Source organism: Apus apus, chromosome 2, assembly GCF_020740795.1.
Source record: "Apus apus isolate bApuApu2 chromosome 2, bApuApu2.pri.cur, whole genome shotgun sequence".
In the NCBI taxonomy this organism is placed as follows: domain Eukaryota; kingdom Metazoa; phylum Chordata; class Aves; order Apodiformes; family Apodidae; genus Apus; species Apus apus.
Genome location: NC_067283.1, coordinates 104,112,852 through 104,126,928, shown reverse-complemented (window position 1 = coordinate 104,126,928; position 14,077 = coordinate 104,112,852). Strand labels below are relative to the sequence as shown.

The 14,077-nt window shown below is 38.9% G+C and overlaps 1 protein-coding gene across 7 annotated transcripts in view; it reads left to right on the top strand.

The window, feature by feature from the left end:
* Positions 1–14,077, top strand: part of PTPRM (protein tyrosine phosphatase receptor type M) — a 469,539-nt gene that overhangs the window by 424,335 nt on the left and 31,127 nt on the right. For all 7 annotated transcript variants that reach the window (XM_051611050.1, XM_051611049.1, XM_051611048.1 and 4 more), the window contains one exon: positions 10,563–10,660. In XM_051611050.1, coding sequence (XP_051467010.1) covers positions 10,563–10,660 — 98 coding nt within the window. The remainder of the gene's footprint in view (positions 1–10,562; positions 10,661–14,077) is intronic.

Genomic DNA, 14,077 nt, shown 5'->3' with positions numbered 1-14,077 from the left:
ACTGATGGGGCTGGGGGTAAGTAACCTCATTTCATCCCGCACTGATCAATTGCAATGTCATGCTGGCACCAGGAATAGGTGCCCAGAGCCTATAGTCAGGGTGTGGATCAGCAGGGGAGCACCTGAGGTGCAGCATAATAAAATCCCAGCTCCTCCAGCTAGTCAATTACGTTCACTGGAGACCCAGCTTAGATGCCTCTATGCAAATACAGCATGGGGAATAAACAGGAAGAGTTGAAGATGTATGTGTGCCTGCAGGGCTATGATCTTATTGGCATCATGGAGACCTGGTGGGATGGCTTTTACAACTGGAGCATCAGAATGTAGGGAAGAACAGGCAGGGGAGACGAGGTGGGGGTGTTGCCCTCTATGTCAAAGACCAGCTGGAATGCATGGAACTCTCCCTGGGGATAGATGAGGAGCAAACTGAGAATTTACGGGTTAAGATTAAAGGGAAAGCAAGGAGAGGTGACATTACAGTGGGGGTCTGCTACAGGCCACCTCCCTAGGAGTACAGTATAGATGAGGCACTCTACAGATAGATAGGAGCAGCTTCATATTCACAAGACATGGTACTCATGGGTGACTTTAAGGTCCCTTCTAACCTTAACCATTCTATAATTCTAATATTTGTTTGATTCGGACTATTTCTATGGCTCAGGAAGAAAATGTACCAAAGTTCTCCAGTCTTAAACAGAAACATATCTTGTGAGTGATACATTACACTCATGAGATACTTATAAGGATAATAAATTATTACCTTTTTTTTTAACTTTTGCTAGCATTTTTACGTATGCTTTAATGTAGACTAAATTATTGTGTTTGTTCATCTGCATGAGGTGTTTGTTAATGCACTTAACTCCCAGCACAAGTTTAAAAACTACAGCATCTAAATATCTTACTCACAAGTATGAGCAACATTCCTTCAAAATAGGGTCCTTGGGGAAAAATAAAAGAAACGAGTAGCCAAAATGAACTCATATTTTTGTGCTAGAGAACAGTGATGATTTTATTATATCCTGATACTTACAATTGACTCAACATGAAAATAGAAAGTAGAAATGGGAAAGACCAATTAGGTTCTTTTGTCCATTTCCTAAGGAACCTTCAACTGAAGGGGATAAAATTATCTTAAACTTCCATCCATCATCAAAATTGATTCTCTATTGCATGTTGGTACGAAGAACCCAGTTCAACAAGTTGATTATATAAGATTTTTAAGTTGGAAATGTTACAGGCAGCATGTTTCTCACAAAATAAATTTCGTATTCATTAGTCTTTCCTAGCTTAGATAGGCTATTTAGAATGAGTGATTAATAGGTGTTCATATTTCCATGATGCAAATCACCCTCGTTGAGAAGAAGGCACAAACTGGAAACTAAAACAGCTTTTTTGCTGCAATACATCGATTCAGCTGAACTGAAACTTTCTGTTGGACTGCTTTCAAAACGCATGGGCTCAAGGCTCCTGGAATAATCCTTCAGTCAAAGCTGTGACCTCAGACGGAGAACCAAAACCTCATATTGCTATTCAACCTGAATCAATCTGAATCTGTATCTCAGTTACCCAAATGAGTTCACTTATCGTTCTCCTGACATGCTTAACTGTAATTAAGCAATTAATTGTCTGTAGGGCATGGAGAGAAAGAGAGTCCATGTGCGAGTGAGACCAACTCTGTTTCTCTGTAGCCAGTACACTCTGCTGGAAAATAGATCAAGGCCTCTAGTTACAATTATAGTTATTCAAAGTATTCCTGTTTCATAGCAGAAAAAACTGAAACCCACTCCCTGCAAGCAATTGCCTAGAACTGCTCCCTTAAAAGCTGTTCAAGGTGTCACAGTTTGACTTAGGATCGGCAATTGAACCAGTGACAGCTGCTTTTGATCCCCTCCCCCTCTCACCCAGGTAGGGAAAGGAGAGAGATAAGAAGAGAGAGACTTCCTGGTTTGAAAACTAAACTAGACATTAATTAAATACTAATGGTAAAAGAAACTATATACAATTATATACAAGTATGTTCATGAATGTGCAAAACCCTGTTGACTCCCCTCACCCCCAGCAACTCCCAGAGCATCTCCTGAGCTGTGAGCAGTTCGGAAATGTCCCGGAGCTGCTGGAGAGAGAGGCAGAGCAGAGAGGAGCTGAGGGGAGAGTTATGAGGGTCAGGGATGCACGAACCTGGGGACCAACAGTGATGGACAGACAGAGTCCTCCCTGGACTTCAGCCATGGAAAGAAGAGAAGCAAAGAAGGAGCAAGGGCTTGACTTCTGTGATCTCTGACCTTATACTAAGCTTATGCAGGTATATGGAATGGAATACTATAGTCCATTTTGCTGTCCACCTACTCCACTCCTTCCTATGGGACGGTTGCAGGCACGACTCTTTTGCTCCTTCAGCATCTGAGGTCATAGATTAAAAAAGCAGAGCAAAGTGACCCTAGCATCTTAGCAGTAACATAAACATTCCAGTGTTGTCAGTTCCCTAGCTGGAAAACTTGCTGCTAGTTAAAAGAAAGCTTACTGAACAAAAAAAAAAATATCAGGAAAATTGCCTTCATCCTGACACAACCCAGGACACAAGGTAAAGATTCAAGACTCTGGTTTTGTTCAGGTATCCTACATCACCCTCCCTAGGGGATCCCTAACGTCCGTGAGTGCTACGTGTAATATAAAATTTGGAAGCTACTAGATGAACCTAGTCTGAGAAAATGTTAGTGAGAGGAACAGACCATTTAACATCCCTGCTGTGTGACAAACAAATGATATGAAAGAAAGAGTTGTTCAGTTTACTGAATTAATTTTAAACTATAACTACATTCTTTTGTTGGGTGTTTTTATTTTCTGCCGTTAAGATCAGAAAAAGCAACTTTCTTGAATGGCGTAATGGTACATAAATCGTCAGTGTTTCTGCGTACACGGCTATTATTGCATTCAGCTTTGCTTAATCTCAGGTTAACTGGATAAATCCAGACCATTTTTGTTGCTGTCAGTTCCTCTGTTCCCAGCCTGCAGTACTTCTGTGAGTAGTTAAAAGGTGTTAGGGGAATGTGTTATTTATTCTTTAGGAAATCATATGACATTTTCATTTTATTTTGTTGATACAGAGCAAACTGAGCTAGTATTGGGAATTTAGCTGTGGAGAAGTGTCAATCAATAAGTATGTAACACTTTATTAGATGGAAATTAGCTGGTAGCATTAGCTGTAGTGTTATAAAAATGTCTTAAATAGCACCTGCTAAGGCTGCAAGTCTGGTCTCAGACTTAAAAACATATTTAAGTCCAGCAATGACTTGTTCCTGAACATGGTGGAAATAATAACGTGAAGCAGGGACAGGTAAGATTATTCAGAAATGGTGAGGGAGCTGGCATATTGTGGCTGCTGCATATATACCACGCCTGTTCAGTTCATTCAAGCCTTGCTTCCTTTTGTCTCTCAAGGTATGTTTGGATTGTGACTGTGAAGGACATAAATACCTTTTGTGTATTCATGGGCATGTAATATTTAATGCAGTTCCCGCTACAGTGGAGCTCCAGTCCCAGACTGGGATTTTTAGATGGTACCATAATGCAGACAAAATAATGCACAGAGGTGTGTGCTGTTCCAGACTAGTTAGATCTGCATCAGTAAAGGGCGGGGGGGAAAAAAACCCACATCCCCATAAAACTTTCTGACTATCCACAAAATCACTGCAGAATAGGATCAGAGGAAATGCCAACAAGAGAAATGATCCAGCTGTAGTCAATAGCTAATGTGTATGCTTATAAAATATGTATTTTCAAGCTGATCATCTAGTTTTGTGAAATGAGCAATTTTAAAGAAAAAATTATCTTGAATAATCAGTTTTGTCATTACTCAAAGGATGTATATTTTTAGCATCTCCATATTAAACTGGGAATTGAGAATGGAGGGTAGTTTTTTTTATTTTTATGGGCTGTGAGATGCTTTCCTATCTTTCGTAAAACAATAGGACTGTGGCTCATCACTACTGTATACTGTAAAGGGCATTCTACAAGCCAAATGTTTTTATGTTCTTTTTATATTTGGAAAGAGATAGAGAGTTTACAGGTCACTCTCTTCTTTTTCTTCATTTTGTGAAAGGTCTAGTGCTGACTCCTCTAAATATAGAAGGAAGTGGTATAAGAAGCCAGCCAAAGCACTGATCAGTCTCATGGGAGCTATAGATAAAATTTGCACCTCAGTCACTTAGTAGTCTAAGCCTCATTGAAAGCTAATGGGACTTGAAAGCGCCTTTAAAATTTCATTTTCTGAAAAGCAATTTTCACATATAGTGATATGCAGGCAGCAGGGCTTGCTGACTGGCTAGCTAGAAGCAGGTAGGATTTAATTTGTGCTTGAAAATCAGCCAATTACTATTCACTGCTGTTCCGTGGCTGATAATGAGAGAAGGCTGTGTTTTTCCTGAGCAAAAGATACAGTAGAAAGGCAGCAGATGTGCTGGGCAGGATTTGTCCCAATAAAGTGTTCAGCTTGCTTTATAAGCTGCGTTTTCCTGAAATATCAAGCTAACAAGAGTCAGTAAGATCTGATTCTTATTGACAATCCATCTAAGTTGAGGAAGTCCTGAAAAACACATTTTAAATTCATAGCTGAGTCCTGATTAACCCACTTGACTGCAGCTGAGGTGACTTACCATGGAATAGTGATGCTGCATACTGGTTTCTTTTTTTGGCATCATAAGGTGGTACTGTTGCAAAAGACCAAAAAAAGAAATGGTGGACTGACTACAACTCCATTGTAGATTCTGTATATATTTCATATGCATGGTATATTCTGAAGCCTAGGTTAAAACTAGCATTAAGAGAAACATTTTTTGTTTGTTCTAGTAGAACAAGCTAGTTCTTGCTTACAAAACTGTTTTCTTTCTTACCTGACTATGAGTTAATTACTGCCTCTGCAAACAAGTGGCTCCTTCTCTGAATCTACTACTATGAAGGAATCAGATAAAATAAGGTTTATAACTGAGAGGGAGAGTATTTTGCAGAAGAGTAGCCATGCCCTCAGGTTTCCTTGTCTTGGCTCTCTGTTGGCTTAACAAACTTACAGGGAACCAACTTCACTGGAAGTTCATCCACAGTTTTGTTTATCGCTGTTTTTCCAAGGCAAGAGAGCTTTCCAAGAAAGTTTAATCAGGAAAGCCAGCATAGCTGTATAATTATAATACAGTCCTGCTGAAGATTATATAAGAATTAATATAAGGCTAAAATTAGAAAGTGCATTTCTAATGCCATCACAGTCAACATTGTAAATCAAATGAAATAAAGTGACAAAAGCAAGAATGTGATTTTTCAGCTCGCTACAGGGATTTTGTTTAATTTCATTTTGATTCTTTAGTGCACAAAATATCTGGGGCTGGGATATGCAAAAGCAACAAATAATTAGTATTGAAGCATAGGAGCTAGAAACCAGCAATTAATAAGTAACAATTAATAAGTAAGTATTTGTGACCATGTTTTTCCAGTCCATATGTCTGTTGCTTTTTAGGGTGCTAATTCTTACAGAGCTATAGGAGACTTCAGTAGAAGGAGAGAGGTGCATGGCACTGGGGTACATTTTACCCTTGATGCTGTTTTAGTTTCTCAAATGTTGCTGTATTGAGAAGGGAAAAAATGTATTTCAGTTGAGGAGGATGTTCTTTTGCCTGCACTTGCTGATATCTATAGTTTGAAGTAACATTGAAGTGCAGATTTTTTACATAACATTTTTCTGAAAGGGCATTTTAGCCTAGATAAAAGAGCAAATAACAAGCACTTAAGGATTAGCAGATCACTGGACTGGCAGAGCATTAGTAACCCTGTAAATTTGCTTCTTCCTCTGAAATTCGCTGTAGGTTATCCTAGTAACACCTAACCTGTCCCATTAAAGAAGTTTGTTAAGAAAAGGAGTGTTCTGAAACTTTTTAATCTGTTGTATTCTGTTCTCCCAGTAATTTTGTTTTTGCTGTTTATCTCTGGTTTTATGCTTTCATGTGTATTTTGAACAATGTCTGCTACATAACGTGTTTGGGGTTTTTTGACAGTGTAGTTGCAAAGGGAATCATTGCTTTTTGGCTTTTTTTGTCATACAGCCATATCTTTTAATAAGAAAACACTGTATCTCCAGTTGAGTTTTGAAGGGATCATACATAGTAAAGAATGACAGCTAAAATGCAGCTGCATCTGTGCAGGCATATTAGCTAGTTGTCCTTGAGTGGTCAAGGTGCAGGCAGTTGCTGTAGAAGGCAGCCAGTTTTGCCTCAGTAAAAAGTGAGGACAGCTCTCATTGCTATTAGAAACTGTAGTAACCATAAGGTGAGGGGACCATTTTATAACCTACTCACGTGGGGTGAACGCATCTAGTCACTGGAAGGAGGTTTATTGCAATCTTTTCAAGATGGAATTGAACTGCTGCAGATTTAAGTCTTGCAACCTGTCAGTCTGCTGTCTCCACCAACACACACTCATGGCTGCCTCTACCCATGCACCATTCCTGGGGGACCTTTGGTGCTTGAAAGCATCTGTTCATTTTTTGCACATTTCTACCTTTAATATCTATCATTGAATTCGGTCTCAGGTGAACCAAACGTTAGCTTGTGGATTTGACATTCTATGCTAGAAAAAGGTTTTAGAAGCTATTTGTTCCTTGTTTAAGCTGCTTGCTTTTCTAGACATTGAAAAATGACCCATAGATTTACAAGTCCCAAGTGCTGGGGACATTTCAGGATTCAAGTTTTACTTTTTTCTTTGTGTGTTTGCCTTGTTTCCTACATCTGAACACCTTTCCCTGTTCTCTGGTCTAGTTTATCATGTCCAAATTGATCACATTACCTCAGTAGCAATATCAGTTGTTAGAACTGGGTCTCACAGTAACAAGCAGAACCAGAGGATCTAGAAAGCTCAGTGTACAGAAGCAGCTTCTTATGCTTTTAAACCATCCTTAAAAGATGTGTCATTTTCCATTTCCTGATATGATTGCCTTCACAGAGCAGGAACTAACAACTACTGGTAATTCAACTAACAGCTATGATATATACAACTGATCATTTCTGTTGACTTTTTTCAATAATGCATTTAATTAGCTTGGGGTTTGGAGGGTTGATTTCTTGTTCTTGTTTTCCTTTGCTTTTCATCTTCTTGTTGCAGTATGTTGTCAATCTCATTTTTTCACAGCAGAAATCTTTTATACCAGCTTCTGTACTGTGTTGCTAACGGGCTATGCTGCAGGCTTACTGTTGGACAGAATGGTACCTTCTCTTCAGTCCTTCTTCTTGCACAAAGCAGTGACTGCTGGGAATAACCTTTCTGCCTGTTGTGCACACGTCTGTGAAGCTGATGTGTAGAACAATTATAGCCTCTTTCTCTCCCTACCACAAGTCTCTGAAATCAAATTGTTCAGTTCTTCATGACAATAAATCCTCCAACCCCACCTAGGCTATAAAGCTTTTCAGTTCTGGCTGGAGACAAGTAATAATTTATTCATATGTCAGAAAATAATTTGAAAAATGTCAAGAAGAAAAGAAAAATGAGGTAGAAAAGAATTACTTTCTAAGACTTTAAGGTAGGTTTTCACGTGTTTTTTTTCCTTTCACTGTCCTGAACGTGAAAGAAGTTTGGAGGCTACACATAAGAATTGGAGAGGCAAAGCAAGAGAGTACTTCACAACACTTGAGAAGAGTTTACTCAGCACTACAGAATAGGACGTTTCTCCTAGAAAAATATTTGGAAACCAGCTTGAAAAACTAGTCAGAGCTCAGCTCTCTCCCTGGCCTGAAAAAAATGCTGTTACTTCTTCTGAAGATTTATTTTGCTCATAATTTATTATCTTTTTTTTTCTTTATTAAAAAAAAAAAAAAGACTATTTCAAAATCTTTAGGAAGAAAATAGTGTTCAAGATCTCTCCCCAGATGTAATTAATTATTTCAAAATCTGAAATGTAGGAATTTTTAAATCACAAGACAAATAATGCTGTCTGTAGGGAAAAAAAAAAGAAAAAGAGAGAAATAAATTTTTGAAGGTTATTCCAGAGCTGACTAAAAGAAATTACTGTTACAAAGTAGGGCCCAACCATCTTGTAACTCAAGTGAATCTTTAGGAACAAAAGCTGAAGTAATACATAAAGAACCTTGCTACATTGCCCCTTGCTTTCCCAAAGATTCTGGCTTCTTGCAAGTTGAACAGGGCTGTGCAGACGGAGGATCGCTTCTCGTCTTTTCTGCAGCTTTGCCAAAAACACGTTCAGATGAACAATCTTGAAACCACATAATCCTGTGGTAGCCAAATGCAGTAGAGCCATTTGGGTTTTCTCCAATAAACTGGCTTGTGATAAGGATTCTTGAAGCAAGTATTGTTATTCTTTATGCTTGATCAAACTTAAATAATCTCAATAATGTGTCATGAACTTGGAGACTCCAGAACACTACTCTGGAAAACTGCCATTCACTAATCCTATTTTTAGGTACACTCATTCAAAGATTATAGCAATAGTAGTTTTGCTGAATATTTGTTTGAGATTCAAGAGGAAGGAAGGAGCTATTCAGAGATAGTATTTACCTGCAGTGAATAAAACAGCCCCCTTCCTTTCACCAATAGAAGAGGTTGGTCCAAAACCTGATTCCATTGTGACTTTAAGTGTCCAAAAAGCTAGATTGATATCTACATTATTTAAACATAAACAAGTTAAACTTTCATTATAATGCATATTATCTTACTGTGACATTCAAAATTGCACTCAGACTGTATCTCAGTATGTATATGTATGTATTACATATCCAAAACACGCAGAAGTAAAATACCTACTGTAAGTTTCCATACAGTGGAGAGTGATTTAACTCTTGTCATACTTCAGAATAAAATCTCAGAAAAGTATCAACTGTTCTGTGCTGTAAATTAAAAGAAAAAAAAAGGTGTCCAGTTTTGCAGCCACAGCATCAGCTTGAATTTGGTAATTTCAGAAATGGCAGTTTTAGATTTTGCTGGTATTTCTACTCTGAGACCTTCTGACATTTCTTGTGTTATAACAGTCATAGCTTCCTGTTGTTTTAAATGGCTTTTTCTCCTGTTCTATGAACTACCAAATCAAGGAAAAGGCAAGTTGAGTGTCTATAGGGGAATCTGTGAAACAAACTATACATGCAGTGTTTTTAAAAGCAGAGTAAGTAAAGGGAAGGATACATAACTTCTTTAAATGGTGTATGCAAATGATGGATGATAAAATTATCCTTGAAATTGCTGAAAATCAAAATAAATTTAAAAAATTAAAAAGTTTCAGACTGTTACCATCCTTTTTCTTAAGGTCTAAGTAAGATATATCACAACTGTGGTGTTATTTGCCTAGTGAGTTGGTTTTAACTTGCCTGTAATATCATAGAATCACAAAGTCATAGAATCACAGAATGGCTTAGGTTGAAATGGACCTTCAAAAATCATCTAGTCCAACTCCCCTGCCATGATAATACAGCAATAATATATTACTGCATTTTTTAGCAAGTACTTGATTTTCAGAGTGAAAAATTTATTTTCAAAGGGAGCTCTAAGTACCAAAACATGGGTGCCAGACTGCCCAGATCTGTCCGAGTATGGTTCTATAATGGTTTAAGTGTTGGCTTCTTCACTAGCCAGCCATTTAGGCCAATATGTTACCATTTGTTCTCAAATTAGCTGACTTACAGCGTTTCTTTAAATAAGCCACTAAGTGCTTACTGCAGTTTTGCAGTTCAGTAATGGATTCAGTATGGATGTTAAGTTTATAGCACCTGATAGTATGCTGCATTTGTCAAATACAAACATTTTACATTCTTAACAACTCAGTGATATTAAAGAAGTGGTTTAAAATTGGCGTGTCATGCTGGACATCATGGGCAAGACAAGCAGGCTAGAACAGATGGAACCAGGCATATGCAAAGTGACGTGGTTGTTCTCAACAGTTTACATTTTTGTGACACTCCTGTTGGCTGGTACCCAGCTTTAGCACGACACCAGAGGAAGGTCTGTGTGTTGATCTACAGAAGCACCCAGGTCACTGGGGAAAGCACTGCAGAGGACATGGCTGCCATGGCATGCCAGGGTTCTTTACAGCTTTTTCCTCCGCTTTGCAAAGTGATACACTGCAGCAAAATACCTGTAACTTCTGTCTCACTTCAGGAAGTACAATTTAGGAGCTGGGGTAATTTGATGGATAGTGTATACTAAGAAAAATATTAGAAACCAGAAAAGGCCATGTAGTCCATTGAGGCTCATTTCATTCCAAATGCGCCTTCCCTAAGTTGTAATCCAATTGTGAAGAGAAAGAGTAATGTTATCTGGTTTTCATAATTCCACTTCTAGATATCATGGAGATAAATGCCTAAGTGCTGGAGAACTAACTTTCTTTCAGAGGACTGCTTCAGGGAAAAATGCTTAAATGCAGATAGGTGGGATGACAGGAAAGAAATTGACCCTAAATGAAAAATATGATGACAGTGATATGAATATATATGTATAGTCACGGTTTCTCAGGGTTCCCCAGAGACAAGCTTCCAATCGTGAGACTTGCAGAAAGTAACCTTTCCTTTGATTTATTGTTTCAGGACCAATGCAGGAGACAATATATGACTTTTGGAGAATGGTATGGCATGAAAACACAGCCAGCATAATCATGGTTACTAATCTTGTAGAAGTGGGAAGGGTAAGTGATTTTTGTACTTAAAAAGATGAAAGACTTCCAAGGTGTTTGCTTTTGGAAATTAAATAGCTGAGTAACAAGATGCTCGTATACTGAGTATAGCATATAAAATATTTATGACGGCCTTCTATGAGGTTCATTATCAATTATTTTTAAACATACCTTGGATGCCTGTCTTTGATAACATTTGCACAATGAAAAAGTAACTGATAAAGCTGCATTCAGTACAGCACAGCCTGCAAAGACTGCCAAAAAGAAAAAGCATCATATCTTTGTATATATCTCATACATAGCATTTCTAGTAAGGAAAACCAGAGAACTGCTTACAGAACAAGGTATGGAGTCATCCCTTTTTTTAAGAGAGACTAGAGAGGGAGTAATTCTGAAACAAATTTCTGAGAAAAGTAGTTAAAGTATGAAAATGCACCCTCTTCAGAATTTCTTAGTGTCACAGTTTGACTCAGGATCGAGAACAATGCTCTCGATCCCCTCTCCCTCCCACCCAGGTAGGATAGGAGAGAGAGAATGTGAAAGAGACTCTCTGGATTGAAAACTAAACTACACAGCTTTAATTAAACACTAATGATGAAAGAAAATACGTACAATTACATACAAATGTGTTCAAGAATGTGCAAAACCCCTACTGCCTCCCGCTGCACCCAGCAACTCCCACAGCATCTCCTGAGCTGCGAACAGTCCCAAAAAATCCCGGAGCTGCTGGAGAGAGGGTAGAGTGATGAGGGTCAGGAGAGCTCCAGCCTGGGGGTCAACAGTGATGGATGGAGTCCTCCCTGGATGCCAGCCATGGATGGAAGAGAAGGGAAGAAGAAACAGGAAGGAAGTTGTCTCCTGTGATCTCTGACCTTCCTCTGAGCTTACGTAGAGATACGGAATGGAATATCTCTGGCCAATTTTGCTGTCTGTCTAATTCAGCCTCCCACGAGGGGGTCAGAGATGTCCCCGTAGTGTCTGAGCCGGCAGAGTGAAGGTGTGACCTTGAATACCCAGCAGTAACATAAACATTCCAGTGTTACCAGTCCCAGCTTACTGAAGGAAAAAAAAAACAGTAAAAGGAAAAGTGGCTTCATCCCAGCTCAAACCAGGACAATTAGTCCAAATCAACCTGGTTTGTTTGGGTTTTCCTTCCTGTTAGCCTTCTGGACTAAACCAGAAGAAAATAGCTTTACTCGTTTGTACACTAAATTTGTTGATCAGAAGGTTGTCTTCAGGAGGTGAGTAGTAAAGGGAAGCTTGAGTTACCTGGGTGGTACTGTATAATTTTCTTTCTTTGCTTGATAACTTCTAAAGTAGGCCTCCTACTCAAGTCATTATAGTTAATTTTTGTTTTCAAAAAGTGTTTCTCACAACCATCAATAACTGAGTCTTTTAATTTACTGCTTTGTCTATGCACTGGTGTCTTACTTCTCATCTAGGATGGGTTTTTTTCAAGAAAATTTCCTTGGGAACTGTGCGTATAGCTTTCATTTGGAATGAAAAAAACCCACTGCTTTTATTGCAAGTACTGCAATTATTGTAAATCGCAGTGTTAAAATAAGAAGTTAAGTGCATGTATCATAGTGTGAGGCACATGGTTTTAAGAGATTATTGTAATTTCACACTGGTGAAGTGACTGATACCCCTCTGCCCTGTGGCATTGGTGTGAGGAGAGAGAGCCCCGTTTACATGATACAAGTCGAAGTTTCAGATCTTGTCTCCTTTGTAGCAGGTCCAATTTTATAATCTCAATTTATTCTCCCTTATGTCCTTTATCTATTATTAATATAAATCCTAACATTTAGATATCAGTGTGCCCAAGCCTGCCAACAGATCAGGTGCTAGTATTTTTTTTAGATATAAAAAAGATCGGGTTTGTGACTGCAATTAACACCTGCTGCAGGAATGTGTGTATGACTAATTGCAGAGACAAAAAAGGATCATGGAGGCTGTTTTAAAATTCAATCACTTGAGTGAGGAAGAAGGCTGGATGAATAGTTGGATGGTCACATTTCAACTCAAAATTGATAGATTTGTAAGAATAGCAAGCTGTCCAGCAAACCTCTTTGTTAAAGCCCTATACACATTCATAAGTACCCAAGAACACAATTTAAAAGGTATATTTTCAGGGTATGGATAAACAAGCCATAGAACAAAACCAGCATACTTCATGAAACCACATACTGTTTTCCTAAAGTCAATATTTGAAAGCATCAGAGTGAACTGTCAGATATCAGCCAGGGAGATGTCAGTGGTGGTGCCAGTGCTGGCAGCCTCAACACACAGCGTTTAGGTATGCAGCACATTCCCTTAGCAGCAAGCAACAGTTTGTGCCACCTTGGAGATTTCTTCAGTGTGCAAGAGTCCTAGAAGGATACAGATCTGTGGCTTTGTTGTTTCTGGCAGTGGTGGAAATGACTTTGTTCTCACTTTCTCTGGAGACAGACACAGGTGATATCAGAGAGCAGAAATTGAAATGAGCTTTTAATGGAAATGAGATTGTATGAGCCACAGAACAATGCAGTTACTCCTCTGTTGGTGCTTCTATCCCACTCCTAGAGCTGGAACCATAAGCAACAAGGAGTCATATTATAAACATACCATCTGTCCCACAACCCCTTACACAAGCTCTGTGCCACCTTGATTAGCAAGGATTTTAATGGACCTTTTGGTAGTCTTTCTGCAGGATAAACCTTGCAACCTTCCCAACCTCAGGGTTTTCTATTTCAGTTGCTTTTGCTGGTGTAAGATTTATAGGGGGTTTTTATTTTTATCTTTTAACCCTCTTGAGCCATTGTAAGCCAAGGAGGAAAATGGCTTTATATTTTCAGGAAGGAAGAACAGCTATTTAACATGTTTGCCACACAGCGTAAGTCCTTCATGAATTAATCATTGAGGGGGCGTATGTGTATTTGTTTACCAGAACTGGCTGGATAGTCATTAAATCAGTGCTAGGAACTTGCTTCCTGCCCTGGAGCATTATGCATCAGGACTGTTTTAATTGTGGATGGAGGAATCACCATGAGGCTGTCCCTAATGCAAGCACCTGCTGCAAATGACTCAGTCCCTGCATTACCCTCCAGCAGGGTCCGGGTACATCTGCCAATATCTGTCATTATCTGAGGCACACTTGTCAAAACCATGCATCCCTTTAAGCTCTTGTGTGTTCCAGCAAGGGACCCTTGTCAGTGTTTCTGGCACCTGCAGACTGCTGTGCACCTGGTATTTAAATGGCACAGAAATGTGTTTTGATTGTTTTCTCTCTTTAATGAACCCACCTGAGGGACATTTAGCTCTTTAGCTGGTAGCCTGTTACCCAGTTACTCGCATTTACACTGCTTGTGTGGAAATTCAGAGCTCACTTGTGCTGTTATACTAATCCATCTGCCAGAAGTCTTATCACAAAATCTGCAGGGCTCCCTAAGG